Source organism: Notamacropus eugenii, chromosome 1 (genome assembly GCF_028372415.1).
Source record: "Notamacropus eugenii isolate mMacEug1 chromosome 1, mMacEug1.pri_v2, whole genome shotgun sequence".
NCBI lineage: Eukaryota > Metazoa > Chordata > Mammalia > Diprotodontia > Macropodidae > Notamacropus > Notamacropus eugenii.
Window position 1 is genome coordinate 493,685,903 of NC_092872.1, and position 19,010 is coordinate 493,704,912.

Below are 19,010 nucleotides of genomic sequence, written 5' to 3' on the forward strand. Positions count from 1 at the left end.
GAGCAGTTCCTTAGTGCTCTGCCACCAGGGAGGAAGGCTATTTCATCATCTCTCATCTGGGACCTTTCATTACTCAAAGCTCAGCTTCCTTTCCTTTACATTATTGTAGCCATTTGTATAGTCTTCCTTTGGTTCTGCTTGTTTCTGTCTTTATCAGTTTGTACATATCTTTCCATGTTTCTCATAGCTCTTCATGTCCATCACTTCTTATTGCTCAATGATATTTCTTTGCATTTATCAGTCATAGATTGTTGGGTTTTTTTTAGCCATTCATTAATTGATGGGCACCCATGTTGTTTCCAGTTCTTTGCCACTATGGGGTGGTGAATACTATGACTATTTTGGTATATTTTAGACCTTGTTTTATTTCCTTAGTATATATGCCAGGGGGTAGGATTATAAGGTCCAAAGGTATGGACAGTCATGATTTTCCTTGAGTAACTCTGAGTTGAAATCCAGAATGGTTCAACCGCTTCATAGCTCCATCATCAGTGCACAGAGTGCTTATCATCCCATGGCCTCTTCAGCATTAACTGTTCCATCTTTTATTATCTTTGCCGTTTTGCATGGTATAAGGCAAAAGAAACCTCAGCGTTGTTTTAATTTGCATTTCTCTTCCTGCTAGTGATTTGGAACATATCTTCATGTCATCTGTTAATAAGTTCTTGAAGCACCCAGTTTGCCTTCTCTTTGTGCCGCTGCCTGTTTCTGCTTCTATCCCCATTATGTCCTGGTGCTCTTAGTGCACTTCTCAGTCACGTAGGTCAAGAGAGTTGCCCAGTAGTCTGATGGGATTGCCACTGGATTGATTAAACTCTGAAACATCACAGCTGGACACTTAGATGATGACAACAATGATACATATTATATAGAATAGTGGGTACATTTCATGGGTGACATTTTCCTAGCGTTGGTTCTGATACCAGGTAGGGTTCAGGCTTGTGCCCCATAAATACACCTTCAGTTTGACCTGAATCCTTCCCACTGCTCTTTGTAATCTCTCAAAAATTCTGGACCTGTCCTCCTGCAGTGACTGAGCTTCCACACTGGCTTCTTGTGCTTTCTGCATCACCTTTAAACTACTGTGTTTATTAGATCACAGGGAACCATCTTTTTTCTGGGAAAAGTTGGCCTAAAATTGTCTTATATTCCAGCTGTTATACTCAAGCTGCCTCTCTCTCTCTCTCTCTCTCTCTCTCTCTCTCTCTTTCCCTTCCTGTTTCCCTTTCTTCCCCTCTCTTCTTTACCTCCTTCTTTCCTTCCCTTCCGCCCTTCCTATACAAGATATATCATATCTGAAATGTGTTTCATTTCAAAACACATCTTATAAAATCCAGAAAATTTTGCCATCTTGAAAATACATAACTATGCTGCAAAATTGGATATTTTTATCCTTTCTCTTAGCTTGTGTTATACTGTGATACCATACTGGACACTGGAGCTTGAATGGATCTAGGCTTGGCATAGTCCCAAGGAATTTACAGTCTAATGGGGAGCTGAGACAAACAGATGTAACAATCATCTCTGGATTATTTCTTTATGAATAACTAGCCTTGTGAATTTTCAGGAATAAGAATTTATCTCAAATAGACTTTCACAGGCCACCTGGAATATTCCTTGGCCAGCTTCCCCTTTATTAGTTGATATACATTCAGAAATGCAAAATAACATTGGTGTTATTTTAATGAAAACAAACTCTTAAGAAAATCATTCATTCCTAAAACTAGTACTTTTTCATGATTTTTTTAGATTACTACTTTGGATCTTCTTTATCCCTCCTTCAAGCAGAGCCAACTGTGTAAATAAATAGATTAAGCAACACATTATTGATTGTTGTGTTTCTACTAAAGGATAATTATCCTGAGTGCATTATTGTAATTGTCACAGGAGTTGGGCCATTGCCTAGCTGCCCATCTCTTTCTTGCTCCCAGCCCAATCATAAATAACCTGGCAAACCAACTCTCTGTCTCAAAAATGTTTTTTTGCCCCAGTGGCTCTACCTGTGTAGTTTGATTACTATTAAACTCAATGTGGTAGGATTGGAGAATCAGGCCAGCAGGAGCGAGAGATGAGAACAGCTCAGTTGTTAGAGGGAGAAGAAAAATTGAATAGGACCAGCCTTGAAATCAGCAGTTAGAGGTTTTCTTCTGATTCAGAAACTAATAGAAAACTTCTGTAAGACTGAATTTTGGTTTAGCTTGGTCTAAGAGCAGGTATAGAAAATGACTTCAGCTACAATATGAAATATGGTCTGGAGTGTACAAAAGCTGGGAGGGGGCTATTAAGAAAGAAGGCGTTTTTAGTTACCTGAGAATAAGTTAACCAAGGTCTTGACACAGGGTTGTTGTCACTGGGGCCAGAGGAGAAAAGGTGGATTTGAGTAAGGTAGATGGAGAAGAAAAGGGTAACTTTGGTAGCAGATTGTATACTGGGGGAGGGGGGGAGGTGAAAGAGATGTTAAAGATTTCCTGGAGAATTTAGGCTTAAGGACAGAATAAACTGGGATTGGAATATAATAATATGATATAATGTAACATGCATTTATTAGGTATCTCTAGAGCACAGTATTGCCTGTAGATATGGATAAGCTAAAATAGCAGGGGAGTTTCTGGTGCTGTTTTCCTTTAGCCTAATTAAATCTGGGGGAGACTGTTAGATGATATAGCTAGATAGGTGACAGAGAGCTAGATGTGGATAGAGAGGAAAGCTTTATTTCAAATGCTTCCTCTGATGCTTCCTATGTGACCCTGGGCAAATCATTTAACCACTCAGCCTCAGTTTTCTTATCTGTAACATAGGGATATTGACAGTTAACTACTTCAAAAGGTTGTTGTGAGCCTCACATAATATGAAACATTATATGTTGCAAACCTTAAAGCACTATAGAAATGCTGAGCTGGTGGTTAAACATGTTATCCTAAAAATAGTGAATGATGTAAGGGCTTAATAGAGGGCAAGAAGTCAAGTGAAAAGAGATTAGGAAATTACCTGTGTATGAAACATGAATAACAACTGAAGAAGAAAACATCTTGAAAAGCATCATGTTGCAAAGTGGAAAAGGAGCTTTGCTTTTGGGGTCTGAGGTCTTGGGTTCAGATAGTGCTTTGCCACTTCCTGTTCAACCTTGGGCTAATCACTTACAATCTTTGGGCCTCAGGAGCCAAGATGGTGGAGCAGAAGGATGGGCCTATGGAAGCTCCCCCCCATAGCCCATAAAATACCTGTAAAAAAATGACCCTAAACAAATTCTAAAGCAGCAGAATACACAAAACGACAGAGTGAAAGAGATTTCCAGCCCAAGGCAGCCTGCAAGGCTGACAGGAAAGGTCTATCAAGCTGGGCTCGGAGTGGAGCACAGTCTAGCCTTGGCCGCATGGCGCGGCAGGGACAGGACTGGAGCAGGCTTCAGGGCACCACCAGCAGCAGCTGGCTGGGTTTTATATATGTATAAAATGAGGCACAGAGAGGTCAGGTAGCCCAATACCTTTTTTGGCAGAGTGGAATAGAGCACTGGACTGAAGTCAGGAAGACCTAAGTTCAAAGCCAACTTCAGACACTTCCTAGCCTTGTGACCCTGAGCAAGTCACCTAAACTCTCAAATGGGGGAAGTAATAGTGCCTACCTAGCAGGGTCATTGTGAAGATCAAATGAGGTAATATTTGTAAAAAAAACATTTAGCACAGTGCCTGGAACATTGTGGGTACTATATAAATCTTTATTCCCTTTACCTTTCCATTGTTTCTTTTCCTATCAGTAATGAAACCCACAACATTAGCTGGCCATCTGGTTTAGGAACATAGGATTTTAAGGGAATTTTAGGGAAATTAAAATTTATCTAGTCTTACCCTCTCATTTTACAAATGAGGAAACTGAGACCCACAGATATAAAGTGATTTGTCCAGGGTCCTACTTGGTGACTATTTGGTAGCAGGCAGGATTAGAACCCAGGCTTCCTAGTTCCAGCCTCAAGGACTATACACTAAACTTTGTAATATACATGACAGGGAAACAGTTAGTTTGACATGTTTAGTAGGCTAGTGACTAGGACATAATAACAATCATAATTCACATTTATGTAGCGGTTTGAGATTTATAAACAAAGTGTTCTCCTCACAATGACACTGTCAGGCAGGTAGTGCGAGTATTATTATCTCTATTTTATAGATGAGCAAACTTGTGGGGTAAAGAGACTTATCCAAGGTCACACAGTAAGTATCAGAACAAGAATTTGAGCCCATTTCTCTTGACTCTGGGTTCAGTGTATTGCCCATTATACCACACTACCTCTGGGCCCCTGGGATACCATACTGTCTGTAAAGAAAGGGAGAACAAATTCTTACAAAAAAAAATTTACCTTTAGCAAGCCAAGGGTGAAATTTGTCTATTACATCCTCTCATTTCTTATTGTATTCTCTTCAACATAATGCCAGGTAAGAAAGAAGGATGGTTACTACTGTTGTGTCTTTCCCCTTTCATTTTCCTGGCAACCTAATCTGTTTTCTTTTTTCCAGCTTAGAAAATCCTCCCATTACCTCTATCAGGGAACTCCTTTCCCTCTATTTTACACTGGGTGTCACTAGCTGAAAACAAATGAGTTGTCTAGTTAGCAAGCATCAGGTTCTGTAAGTAAATATAATATACATGTTGAGCCTGTTTTTTCCTCCCTGCTTTCCCTTTTCTTGGAGTCAGATGTGAAGGTCCTGACAAGGTAGCTGTGAACCTCTCCTTAAGAGGAGTGCTGCAGCTGTTGACCCTGTAAGGGTCTGGAGGCTTGCCTGCACAATGCAGTCTTTTCTGTGGGATGTCTCCCTTCATTGCTGAATACATGTTCTACAGAGGGAAAGTATCTTACTTATGGAGTTTCTATATCTCTTTCCATATGCATATTATGTATCCATGCAAACGCCCAATGAGTGATAATCAGGAAATCATATTCCCCTGTATTTTCAGAAATAGGTTGCATTTCAGGCTAATCAAAGCCTTCCACTTTACCATTGTAGCAGCTGTTTTGTTTTACTCTCACCATTCTTCCACATTGTAACTTCTCCACTTTTTCTTTCTATGCCAAGTATACAGGAATACAGTTTGCTTATAGAATATGTGCCAAACATAGTGTTCTAAGATGAAGCATTTTCCCTTATACCATGGTTTTATCTGATTTTGTGATGACTGAGTAATGGTTCTGTATTCATATTCCTGTGGGAATGTTCATTCTTTGTAACCCCAATTTAACAAACTAAGAAACTGAGGGATTGGGCAGTCTTTATCCAAAGCCATCAATTGAGTAGATAGCCGAGTAAAGGTGAATAACTAGAAGTCCTGTCTCCCAAGTAGACCCTACAACAGTTTCAAATTGAAGAAAAAATAGTTTCCCTTATTCCCTTTGGAAGCCTAACTTTCTGGAGTGAGCAAGTTGAAGTCAAACTTCTGTTTAAACATGTTTAAAGTATTTTCTAAAGTTTTCTCCTTAGTCTCACTTATAACTTTTCTAGACAATAGCCCAGTGATCAGTGATCATACTGCTGTTTCAAGCAATTCTCAATAAGGAAAATGTGTCTAAGTGGCATAAAGACTCTCACTTCTGTGAGACACCACTGTCCTTGAAGGTGCCTGCCTCAAAGACCCTCAGAGACATTTCTTACTGTTGGTTGGATTTCATCCAGAGGTTTGCACTTTGCTCAACCTCTAGAACAGTTATCAGATTTGAGAAGAACCCAAATCTGGTCGAAAGAGGAATTGTTAACAAAGGTCAAGAATCAGAATGAAGGGAACTGGCTACATGGAGACCAGACCAATTGGCAGAGGGATGAAAAGGCTTCTTGATGCTTATGCCTGCCCCTACCCTTTACTGTTCCCCCTCCCATCTCTCCATGAATGCAGTCTATAGGGTAGGCAAGGGAACTGGAAGAAGTGACCAGAACCTTTCCCAGGCTTCTATTTTGATCTGTGCTGTGAAAAAAGAGGGAGAATAGCTGGATGTAGCCTGTATGCCTGTCTGTATGTTTGTTCATGCCTGTTATTTTTATATGTAATGGGAGCTCGATCTATGGGGATTATTAATAGCACCAGAAAAGTCAGCAGTACGTGCTAGTAGTCAGGGCTAGAGCAAACGTTTTCTCTTGTGGATTGTGGGCATGGTGAAATCCCATATAGGATTCCAGAAAAAGAGGCAGCACTGCCCAGGGGAAGTGTATTCTTTTATGGGAGAGTTCTCTGAGACGAGAGTTTTCAAGTTCATACTCAGGAGTATCTCAATGGAATTGGCTTCAGATTAACTATTGTGCAGCATCCTGGTTCAGCCATAACTGGGTTTCTCATTAATAGAATAGAATAATTCATTCCTGAAAAGCAGTTTGGATTTGGAAATTTGATGTACCCATAATGCTAGAAAGAATGGTTGTCCACCAAAATGGGTGCTAATTTATTCTAAGGCAGGGGTTCTTAACCATTTTTGTGAACTCCTTTGGCAGTTTGATGAAACCTATAGACTCCTTCTCAGAATTATGTTTTTAAATGCATAAAATAAAATACAGAGGAAACTAATTCTACTGGAATACAGTTATCAAAATATTAAAAAGTTTAGGACCCCCAGGTTAAGAACCCTTGCTCTAAGAAAATAGTGTCCTTTCTTCTTCACTTTCCAAACAGTTAAAGGACAGATCCTCCAAGAGTCAGTCTAATTCATATAGAAATGATCTGTGGCCAGGGCAGGGGAGTATGTGTAATGTCTCTTCATTACACCCCTTCCCACCCCTGCATGACTAGATGCTGGTGGAGGGCCAGGGCCAAGGTTCCATAGCTGGGGAGTCATGTTGGAGCCATTGCCTTGCCTCTAGCTCCTCGGATTCTCTGCCCCAGCTGAGTTACACCGAGCTGTGATCAGCCGTTAGAATCAAATTGAGGCTATTGCTTGGGAAGAGATTGTCATTCATTGGGCACTTAATGTTGATGGTGATGAGGGGCTTTGGGGGGAGCAGATAAAGGAATGAGCAAAGTCAGGGAAGACAATCAAAGGCTAGAGAATTGAAGCAGTGGGTGAAATGAGTAGAGCAAATCGTGTACAAAGTTTGCCTAGACAAAAGTTTCTGTCCCAGAACCCGACCACTTGGTGGTGGGACATCTGGTAGGTGCTTTTCTAATTCTCCACTCTTAAAAAAATCAGTGGTCACAGGATCACAGAGGGGTCTTGCTTTGTAGGCAACCCTACCCTTCAGGTGCCCTTCTGACCAGGTGGTTCCTTTTTTGTAGACCAGTAAGGTCAGGATTCCTGTGAGATGCCAAGGGTCTCATTGAGTTTATAGAAAGAAATCAGATGGTGCAGTGGATAGAGCACCAGTGCAGGAGTCAGGAGGACCTGAGTTCAAATCTCACCTCAGACACTTGACACCCATTAGCTGTGTGACCTTGGGCAAGTCACTTAACCCCAATTGCCTCGTCCTGGGTCATCTCCAGTCATTCTGATGAATATCTGATCACTGGATTCAGATGGCTTTGGAGGAGAAAGTGAGGCTGGTGACCTGCACAGCCCTCCCTCCCTCAAAACAAAGTCAAGTGCAGGTCATCTCATTATTTCTCTGATGGCGTGGTCTTCTTGGGCAACGAAGGACGAACACACACATACAGAAAGAAATCAGTTAAGCATGGTTTAATGTTACATAGGCCCTCACATTTCTAAATAGAAACATTGGAAAGATCATCCTGAATGTTTTACCCTTCTTCTAACTTTACTGCTTTTCTTTCAAATATGCATGTGAAAAATCGGTTCTCTTCTCTGTATTTTCCAGGCGGTCATACTAAGCACAAAGCTAAAGTTACAGACAGAATTGGATGTGGAAAAGGTGAGTCATTTGTTTACATATATAATGTGTTAAGGGTCAAACTTCAGCAAAATCAGTACCCAAACCACTGTCCTCAACAAAATACAGTTTTCTTTGTTTGAATGAAAATTTTGCTGGGTCAATGCAGAGATCTAAGATAACTCCGAAAGACTCACGAGAAAGAACTTTGGAGTCTGAATGCAGATGGAAGCAGACTATTTGCTCTCCTTCTGTTGTTCTGTTTTGTTTCTTCTTTCTCATAGTTCTTCCTATTAGTTCTAATTCTTCTTTACATCACTACTAATGTGAAATACATTTAATATGAATGTATAAGTAGAGCCTATATCAGATAGCACACTCTCTTGGGAAGGGGGAAAGAGAGGGAGAGAAAATTTAAAACATCTTATGGAAGTGAATGTTAAAAACTAAAAATAAATAAATTGTATATTTAAAAATTAATTGTATATTTATATATTATGTAATATATCATATAATTAATATTATATATAATAAATCATATTTTTTTAAAAAAAGAAAATTCTGCTGCAGGGGGGACTCAGAGGTAGGTAGGAATGGAATTTCACCCTAGCTCAGCAGAGTCTGGAAGGAGGGGTGAAATAAGGATGCTATCCATCAGTAAAGGAAAAAGCTCTTTGGATAGACTTACGAGGGAACAGGTGCTGGATTGATCAAAAGAAATTTATATTTCAGGATGGTGTAATTTCTTCCCTCCCACCATTGTCAGAACTATGAAACAAGGCTGAAGAAATTCATTGGGTAGCCACTTACACTACTCTAAGAAACTATCCCTGACTTGCACCCCAAGCATTGAGGCCAGCTTAATTTCTTTATAGCTACATGATTACTTTTTTCCCTTTTTTGGTTTTAAGCTTAAAAGAGCTAAGGAAACTTAAATATGTTTTTATTTCATTTACTCTTACTAAGTGTCATCATCTCACCCTAAGTCAAAAAGGACATTTCTGCCTTCTGATTGAGGTGTCCAGGCCCACAGTACCGTAGATGGTACAATTGCAGCGGCTTAGGTTATAGGCATGAAGTTCAACACTGAATGTCATTATCATGTTTCAGAGCTTTCCCTTTCCTGGGATTCACAGCTTCTTCACACTTTCTGGGTCTCAGGCCTGGCTGCTTTGTTTATTATTGCAAAGTGTTCATCATCACATGATTGTTTATGTGCCTGTGGTCTTCTCCCCTCCACTCTAGATGTGCACGCCCTTGCTTCTTCAGGATAAAGCAAACCTTGTTGAGGACTACGTGGCTGACTATCCACACCTCCAGAGCCAACTCTTACAGATCATGGACACCTGGTGTCATCCTACCTTTAATACTAGAGATATTGCCAGGTGAGTATTTCAAAGATGCCATGGAGAGGTTCTTTGCAGTGCTCTCTAGACTAGGGCATCTAAACCAGTTGACTGAGAAGCAGAGAACATGGCACCTCAGTGGGTTCTAAAGTCAGGTTCCTGAGCAAAAATTTTGGAGGCAGCTACCTCAGCAGATTTTAGAGCCACATACCTGAACAGACTCTAAGCAATTATAACTTTTGGCAAATCACAAATGAATGAGATTTCTTTCACCTGCGTTCTCTTCAAAGACACTTTGGAAAATTACCCTTCCTTGGAGAAAGAACAAATGACCAATTTTAACTTTCCACATTTCTTTAATTAGTATAAACAGAAGTTGCTGAATATTGCCCTAGGAGCTAATCATTCCTCCTCACATTTACGTAGTGCTTTGTAGTTTTTGCATACTCACAGTCACCAAGTGAGGTGTGTGGTACAGAAATTAATCCCATTTAAAGATGAACAAGCTGAGTGAGAACTCTTAGAGGGTAAGTGACTCTCCTGTGCTCACACAGCTAGTAGGTGTCTAAGACAGCATATAAACCTACACACTCTAATTGCACACTCAGCTCTGTGTCGTCCCATGTTGGGAGTTGATCTGAACACCTCACCATGTTCTCGGCAACCATGGGATGTGTGCAGAGATTCTGCTGTTGTGGAGTTTGTTTTGTACAGACTTTTACAGGCTGTTCTCTGTTGATGGAGCTGAGAGACCAACAGAGACCAGAGAGTCTGAGCATAGCCTCTCATGTTTTCTTTTCTTTTGGAAAAATATAGCTGTATGTGTGTGTGTGCACATGCCTGTGAACATGTTGTTGTCTCTTCTTTATGTTTGCTGTGATGGAGCAAAACCAACTTAGATGTGGCAGTGGTAATCCCTTGTTTGAGCGCCCTCTCACCTCAGACTTGGTTCCTACTCCTGAGAATTATACACAGTTTGGGAAGGAGTGAAACTATTTCCTCCTCAAATTTCTCATAGCCCTTGTCTGGCTCTCTCTTTGAATTTATTTCTCTCCCTTATATAGAGGCAGCTGAGTGGCAAAGTGGATAGAATGCCAAACCTGACTTAAAATCTGGTTTTAGGTACTTACTGACTATGTGACCCTAGGCAAGTCACTTAATCTGTGTCTGCCTCACTTGCCTCTTCTATAAAATAGGGATAACAGTAGAGCTTACCTTTCAGGGTTGTTGTGAGAATTCAAATGAGATAATAATTGTAAATCATTAAACACACAGTGTCTGGCATATAGTAAACACTATATAGATGTTAGTTATAACTATTATTGTCATTGTTAAATGAGATAATTGTAAAGTGCTTAGTACAGTATCTGGCACATAGCATTATATAAATGTTAGTAATTATAATTATCATCCCCTTATTAATGTGTGTATCTGTCCTGCACTACTCTCTTTAGGATAAAAGCTGCTATAGAGCAGTACTTTTGTCTATCTTTTTATCCCCCATGCCTGGTATATTAGCCTTTCATGGTATATATGTGCAATAAATGTGTATTGGATTAAACTGACTAGAATTCTCTGTAAAGATTCACGATCCCATAACCATCTCAGAGGCCTAGCTGTGAGCAGAGTTAAGGAGAAACACAGGCCTTAATGCCCTACTGTTCTGACATAGTACCAGTAATGCTTTTTAAAGAGCAGACTATGGAAGAAACCTGTGATGATGTGCTGGCTTGGTGTTCTTTCTTGCAGACAATATCAAAATGTGCCTCCTTCAAGAGCAGACAAACTGAACCAGAAAATGCTGAGCAAACTTGTCTTCAGGCTGCTGGGCCAATACAAGGTAGACCCAGGTGTGTGTGACTTTCTTACAAAATCATTTCCCCAGAATATTTCTTTTTTAAAAAAATATAAACCCAAAGAAGCCTTTCCATCCAGGCCAGCAGTAATCAAGAATTAGTTCTGAGCAATGGTCCCACGAATCCTAGTTGATGTTATTTCAAAGAGGAGCCCGTGAATTATGGGAACAGTCACTTCTGTTGTTGGTGTGCAGTGCCAGTGACTAGCAGCGTGCTGTTCCATCCTGTGGTATGAAATAAATCCCGACCTCCAAAGAGTTTAAGTCCCTGGATTCTGATGTCCAGCTCTGAGTTATCCTTCTGTTTCCTAATGGAATAGCCCGCCCATAACTCACCAAGGCTTCCAGTGAGGAGGTGCTCACCCAGGGCAGAGAAAAGAAACATGGCAGCAGCCCACCTTGGATTTGGTTGGAGGAGAGATGTTGTAGTTAAGGGATATTTATACTACTCTTGCAACTCATCTAGAAAACAAAACGAAGCAGAATTTATGGTGTTCAGAGGGGTCATTTAAATAACTTCCCCTTCAGTCCCAGGCTGTTCTTCTCAGTCTGTTCATCACATTGCTTTGTATTCCAATTGGAGAAGCAGGGGGCATGAAATAGGGAACAGGTTCCCAGCAAGAATCTCTGGGTCACTCAGCAGGCCCTGGTCTACATCCATTGCCACTTGGTCAAGCAGACGGGGCGTCGCATGCCTCTCCTCTTCCCCTGCCTGCGAACTCCCGAGGGACTGAGGGAATCTGGCCAGCTCTGACAGCAGCATCTCACTCTTCCCCATGAAGGGGGCTGAAGGAAGCATGTCTGTGCAGGCTGGTTTCCTGCCAAAGGTGCATTCTTCAGCCCTGTCTGCATCTCTGGCCTGTCTTCTCTTCCTTTTCCCCACAAGAATAAAAAAAAACAATTTGTGTCCATTCTACCCAGACCCGGAGCAGAGAGCCCAGCTCAAAGCTTCAGTTTTGCTGCTGTCGAAACCCCTGTTGTCAGTTCTAAAAAGCTAACTTCCCTAAGGGGATCTAAAGACTCTTTTTCCATACTGTTCATTAAAAACCAGCAGGATATCACAGATTGAGGCCAGAAGAGAGCCCATACCCACTGTGCACTGTGGCCATTAGCATCATTAGGAGAAAAATCAGCCATCCACCTGGCAAGCTCTGCAGTTCCATGGCTCTGACCTTCTCTTCCTTTTAGGACAATCTCATTCTGGTCCCTGTGACCTTGCTCATGCTTTCCCCACTTTCTGGAATGCCCTGGTCATCAGTCAAAATTCTGAACTTCCTTCAAGACACGCCCAGTATTTCACAGTGATACTTATTTTATTTGAAATATCTGACACTTGCTGTGTCAAGAACATGTTATCTTATACTGTCTTATTATTGCTTTAAAGCAGTTCTCTGGCTTTTAAATGGATGCATATCTTATATCCCCAACTACTGTAGAATATAGTGTCCCAAAAGTCTCAGTACAGCTTTAAGCGTTAAGAATTTCACAAGTATACAGTACAAACTTACAGAAACATCATTTGAAAGCTTAATTATTTGAATTTCCTTTACACTTAGTTTTGTGAATTTTGAATAATTAATTAAAAATTTTAAAAGACAACATACCCAGTCATTATGAATTGTGTGTGTGACACTTTCTGGATGACACCTTCTTAGAACAGTGAATTGGTAAAGGAAGTCCTCTTGCTTGACAGCTTTGATCACCTGATCTATTTCCATTAGATTTCTCTCATGGGGTCATGTCAGAACTGTCATGTATGCATCAAAACCTCATTCTTTGGATGATTTTAAGGCTAGGATTACAAATGCATACTTTCAGTCTCAACAGTAGCTTATGAAAGTTTTTACAAAGTTTAAAAAATTGACGTTGAGCAATTATCTTTCAAACTTTTTAAAGTCAATTTGTAGCATTTATACTTCTGCAAGTTTACAGCTGCCCTGAGACTTTTGGGACACCAGCTATACTTCTCAGAGGCTGGAGCCCTATCTTCAGCTTTGCTGGTGCTTGTGCTCAGTGCTTTACACCATGAGAGGCGCACAGTGACTTCCAAACCCATTCTATTCATTCCCACTCAGGAGAATATTGTTTGTCCCATACCCTCTGCCTTCCCCACCTCCCACTGCCAGGTCAAAATGCCCTTCCTGAACCTTTCTCTTTAGCAGTGTCCTCCTGATTCTTTAGGACCCAGTTCAAGTCTGTCATCCTGCCCAAGGCCTGCTCTGACCACTTCCCTCTTCAAAGTTCCTACAATGTTTCTGATTCGTACCACTGATTCTGGCACTTAGCACAGACTGTCTTGTGTTGTTACTTAGCTGTTTCATGACGGTGCAGTGTTTTCCTAGCAATATTGCCAAACCTTTGAAGGCAGCCACTTCCTCTTGCATTTCTTTTTCTTGGCCTAAGCCCCACTACTGGGCCATACACATAGTAGGTATTTAATAAGTTCATGCTGAATGAATAAATGAAGTGATTGCCGAACTAATGAATTAAGGGAGGTGCTAATTGCTTCCTAATGGCCAGATGTTGATCTACAGCATTTATTAGTCTTTTCTATTCCTAGTATTTGTTTATGTAACATGTGTTGCTATAGCTCCTAACTGCTTTCCAGAACAATGTAAACACAGCAAGTTTTGCTGGGAGCAAGTGGGTATCCAGGTGCTTATGAAGACTGAGCACTTGGGAGGGAAGTAGGGGAGGATCACTTCCTGCTTTGGATGTTAGCCATGGGACCCAATCACTTTGTTTAGCATAACAGGAGCCAACTTTATGATGTGGCTGCTAAAAAAAAAATGAATGGGATCTTAGGCTGCATCAATAGAAGTCTAATATCCAAAAGGAGGGAAGTGATAGCACCACTGACCTCTGTCCTGGTCAGACCAAATCTGCAGCATTGTGTTTAATTCTGGACAACACATGTTAGGACTGACATTGGCAAACTGGAAAGTGTACAGAGGAAAACAACCAAGGTGGTGAAGAGTCAGGAAATGTTGACATACTGTATGTATGTGAAAAGGTTAAAGGAACTGAACATGTTTAAACCTATAGAAGACTAGATTTAAGTGAAATGTGATAAATATCTGTGGCTTATGTTGGTCCACTAAAATTCCCACTTTTTTTCAGACGAACTGTTACACTAGGCATGGTGCCTCTGTCTTATATTTGCGAATTGATTTCTTGAACCCAAATGTAAAACTTTTATCCTTATCATTATTTAGTTCCCTTTAGATTCAACCCAATATTCTTACTTTTTAAATCCCAACTCTGCCATCCAGTTGGCTCTTTCTCTCATTTTTGCACCATCTGCAAATTTAACAACTATACCATTTGCCTTTATCCATGTTCATTGATAAAAAATGTTAAATTGTACAGGATCAAGCGGAGATCTCTGGGACCTTCCCCTAAAAACCTTGCAAGTTGACAATGAACCAGTAGTTACTATGCTTTGAATGTAACCTCTCAACCAATTCCAAATCCATCTAACTTTACCATCATGATATTCCTTTGTTTTGCTATCCTGGTATCCCTGCCAAAAAAGCAAATGAGGCTAGGCTGGCCCAACCTGTTCTTGATAAATGTATGATGACTTCTGGTGATTATCATTTCCTTTACTAGATGTTTACTTTTAAAAACAGATTCTAGAATTACATAAAGAAAAATTCTGGCTCTCGGGGAGTGTGCTCTCATACTGTGGAAAGGTTAAAAAAGCTTGAGATGTAGTTCTCCAGGTGCACGTTTTTCTATTCCTTTCCCCATTCATGGATCCTTGCTAAACAAATCAGAATCATTTTTTAGAATAGAAATAGCAATGTGGGAGACATATACAAGAACAAGTGTGTGCTTGTAGGCACCCCTAAATATTTTTGAGAGATAGAACAGCACAATGGATAGGCCGCTGCACTTGGCGTCCTGAAGACCCGGCTTGAAATCTTGACACAAAACATAGTCTGATTGTGTGACATTGGGCAGATCACAGTACTCTAGTTTCTCCAGCTGTTAAATGGAGATAATGAAAGTACCTCTCTCATAGGATTGTGAGGAGCAAATGAAATAATGTATTAAAGTACTTTATGCACATTCTAGCACTCTTTTCAACGCCAGCTATCATTATTATGTCTATCATAAAAGCACCGTCCACTGCTCCTTATGCACGCTGTTAAACAGAAGTAATTCCAACATTGTGGACTTACTAACTCCCTGTCCTCAGTTAGGTCCTCTTTTCTCTGATGGTAACAGTCCAGACTCATCATCTCTCTGTCTGCTGCACTTTCTCTGATTGCCCCAAGCCAGTTACTTTACTTCAAAGGGTTGGGGTTAGGCTCTAACTTGCCTGTAGGCTGGTAGAGGAGAATAAATTTAATTCAATTCAGAAAGTATTTATTAAGCATCTGCGTGGCTGGTTCTGAGGCAGGTACAAAGAGACATAAGACAGACCACGAACTGGAACTGATAAAACACTTTCTACTACCAAAATGCTGACATACCCAGGATTTCTCTCCTTGCACTCAGCTTGCTGAAAGTTTCATGGAGAGATAGGATTTATTTTTTTGAAACAAAGAACATTGAGACACAATAAGTGACTAAGATGTGGAGTGATGTGATTCACTCAAGACTTTACCTTCAAAATGGAAATGAAACTAGTTATACTATCTCTCTCAGAGGGATTTTTTAAAAGTGATTTGTCATTTTATTTTTTTCAGGATTTATTTTTTTCCCAATTACATGTAAAAACAATTTTTAACATTTGTTTTTTTAAATTTTGAGTTCCAAATTCTCATTGTCCCCTTCCCTATTAAGCAATTTGATATTGATTATACATGTGCAGTCATGCAAAACATATTCCCATATTGGTCGTATTGTGAAAGAAAACATAGACCAAAAGGAGAAAAATCAAGAAAGCAAAAAAAGTATGCCTCAATCTGCAATCAGATTCCATCAGTTCTTTCTGTGGAGGTGAATAGCATTTTTTGTTATAAGTCCTTCAGAGTTGTCTTAGATCATTGCACTGCTGAGAATAGCTAAGTCATTCATAGTTGATCATTGTACGATATTTCTGTTACTGTGTACACTGTTCACTGCATTTTGCATCAGTTCATGTAAGTCTTTCTAGGTTTTTCTAAGTGTTCTGCTCATCATTTTTTTAGAAAACATTCCAATGGTTTTGTTATAAAGAATTTTTTGGGGTATATTGTCATTTAAATAATTCACAACTATATACGCTGTGTTAATAGCATTCCTGTTTTGCCACAGTCATGCCAGCACTTAATTTTGTCACTTGTCAAAAATTTTTTTGCCAGTTTCATGGATGTTGTAGGGCAGTGGAGTCAAACTTGCCTTCCAAAGAGAGCTGCTCCTCATTTCTTATTGCATAATAATATTCCATCACAATACTTGTTCAGGCATTCCCCAGTTGATAGACATCTCTTCAATCTCCAGTTCTTTGCCACTACTAAAAGAGCTGCTATAAATATTTTTGTACAGATAGATCCCTTTCCTTTTTTCTTGTTGTCTTTGGGATACAGACCTAGTAGTGATGTTCCTGGATCAAAGAGTATGCACGATTTTGTAGTCCTTTGAGCAAAAGTTCCATAGTTCTTCAGAATTGTTAGATCAGTTTACAGCTCCATCAACAGAGCATTAGTGCCCAATTTTCCCACATTCCCTCCAACATTTGTCATTTTCCTTTGTCATATTAGCTAATATGATAGGTTTAAGGTAATACTTCAGAGTTGTTTTCATTTTCATTTCTCCAATCAATAGTGATTTTTAGAGCATTTTTTCATGACTATAGATAGCTTTTATTTCGTCTGAAAACTGCCTGTTCATGTCTTTTGACTTGTTTATCAATTGGGGAATGACTTGTATTCTTATAAATTTGGCTCAGTTCTCTATATATTAGAGAAATGAGACCTTTATTTGAGAAACTTCCTGTAAAAATTTTTCATAGATATGATCACTATTTATTTCCCACCATGCTTTTTCCCCTTCTCTTTCTCTTTCCTTTTACCCTGTTCCTCTTCAAAAGTGTTTTGCTTTTGACTAGGTACTCCCCTAATCAACCCTCCCTTCTATTAAGCCCACTCCCTTCTCTTATCCCCTTTACCTCCTTCTTTCCTGTAGGGTAAGATAGATTTCTGTATCCAATTGTGTGTGTGTGTGTGTGTGTGTGTGTGTGTGTGTGTGTGTTATCCCCTCTTTGAGTCAAATCCTCAAATGATTTTTGCCAGTAAAATATTTTAAAGCACTATATAATGTGAATTATTATTGTTGCTATGTAGTTCAGTCCACATGTGCCGAGGAGCGTAGAATAGATCATTGGGTTGGCCTGGGAACCTTCATAGATTTGATTTGGGTTCTGAACAGAGACCTAGTTCTCACCTGAGAAAGCAATGAAAGCAGAGGTGGAGATCTGAGTGAGTCTAGTGTATTTCAGGGAAAATGAAGAGATTGACTTGAATGGAGAAGAGGGTTTATATTTGGGAGTAGTGTGAATTTAAGTTGCAAAGGTAGTTTGAGTACCAGTTATAGAGAGCCTTGAATGCCAGACTAAAGAATTTTACCTTGATCCTGTGGGCAGTGGGGAATGAGGAGAGTAAAAGTGGTAGAAAACATGTGGAACTTGATCTCTAAGGTCTTTCCCAGCTCTAATAGTCTAGGACTCATTCTGTATGGTGATCGGTGGATATATTATCAGGTGAAAGTAGTGATTGATTTGGAAACTTAAATTACATAATGGTATCACTGAACTAGGGAATCAAGAAGCTTGGTTTTGCAACTAAGTTGGGCACATCCCTTACCTTTCCTAGGCCTCATTTTATTATCTTATAAAATAAGAGTGTTGGACTAGATCTGGTCTCTAGAACTTGATAGGCCTACACATGAGGAAATCTTTCTCAGGTAAGAGGATGATGAGTTGGAAACAGCAGAGGGCAGAAGAGGACTATGCAGGATTCAGAGGGTTTTCTCAGGTAAAGTAGGAGCATCTCTTCCCTCAGACTTAGCTCCCAGGCTGGGACATCACACCCTTGTTGTGGAAGAGATTCTTGGCATTCATCATACCCTTTGCAGGATTGTAGTGTGCTCTTAGAAATCAACCAAATGAGTTAGTTTAGATGTAGAGTTGCAGAAAAAGTGAATCGATAAATGTCTTAATATTTTAATAACCTGAATTTGGAAATGAAAACTTGTTTAGAGTCATCTTGGTATATTTGAAAATATTGCTCAGTCAGTAATATATGCTATGAGGGCTGACAAGATGGATATAAGCACAAATGGGGACTTTCACCTGTTCAGTAGTAAGAGTGAAGCTACTTAAGCAAGACCATAGAATCCCAAAGCTGTGGTCAGAGGGGCTGTGCAGAGGGCCGGTGTCATCATCATTCCATTCACAGACTTATCACTTGGGGAATATTTTTGAAAAGGTGTAATGAAGGAGGTTTCATAGTCCCCATCCCAATTGACATTTGGTGCCATTGAATTTTTTTTTTTTTTTTTTGCCATTAGATGATAATTAGTAAGCCTTTCAGGGCTGGCTGCATTAAGTAATGTACTAATTCTGCTGACCTCATATATCTCCTGTCTAAATGAAAATGAGCAGCGACAGGGTTAAATACCTAGCTTGGTTATTTCACTCTGGAGCAAGGCATATCTTCCCTAAGTGGGCTTGGAAGAAAAGGTTTCATTCTCTCCTTCCACAGTCTTTCCTTTATCCTATTTACTTACAGGCAGGAATGCAGGGCTCTCTACTACATGCCTGCCCAGGCTGTTCCTTAGAAGGGAGTTGTATTACCCACAAAACATTTCCCTACAACTCCTTCTCCTTCTGAACAAGTGGAAGTTTGCCTCCTGTAGCTGACTATAAGCCTTCTTTTCAGCCTGGGGACAGAGAAGCACTTTCCATGAACTAGAAGGGAGCACAAGACTTCACCCAATCCCTTACTTCCTCTTCTAAAACCAATCAACAAGTATTTATTTGCAAGAGAGAAGGAAAGCTAAGAGAAAGTACCCTCTGCCCCT

The 19,010-nt window shown here is 40.0% G+C and overlaps 1 protein-coding gene across 6 annotated transcripts in view; it reads left to right on the forward strand.

Moving 5' to 3' along the window:
• EXD3 (exonuclease 3'-5' domain containing 3) overlaps nucleotides 1–19,010 on the forward strand; it is a 429,786-nt gene that overhangs the window by 184,434 nt on the left and 226,342 nt on the right. For all 6 annotated transcript variants that reach the window (XM_072633114.1, XM_072633118.1, XM_072633119.1 and 3 more), the window contains 3 exons: nucleotides 7,785–7,838; nucleotides 9,042–9,181; nucleotides 10,892–10,992. In XM_072633114.1, coding sequence (XP_072489215.1) covers nucleotides 7,785–7,838; nucleotides 9,042–9,181; nucleotides 10,892–10,992 — 295 coding nt within the window. The remainder of the gene's footprint in view (nucleotides 1–7,784; nucleotides 7,839–9,041; nucleotides 9,182–10,891; nucleotides 10,993–19,010) is intronic.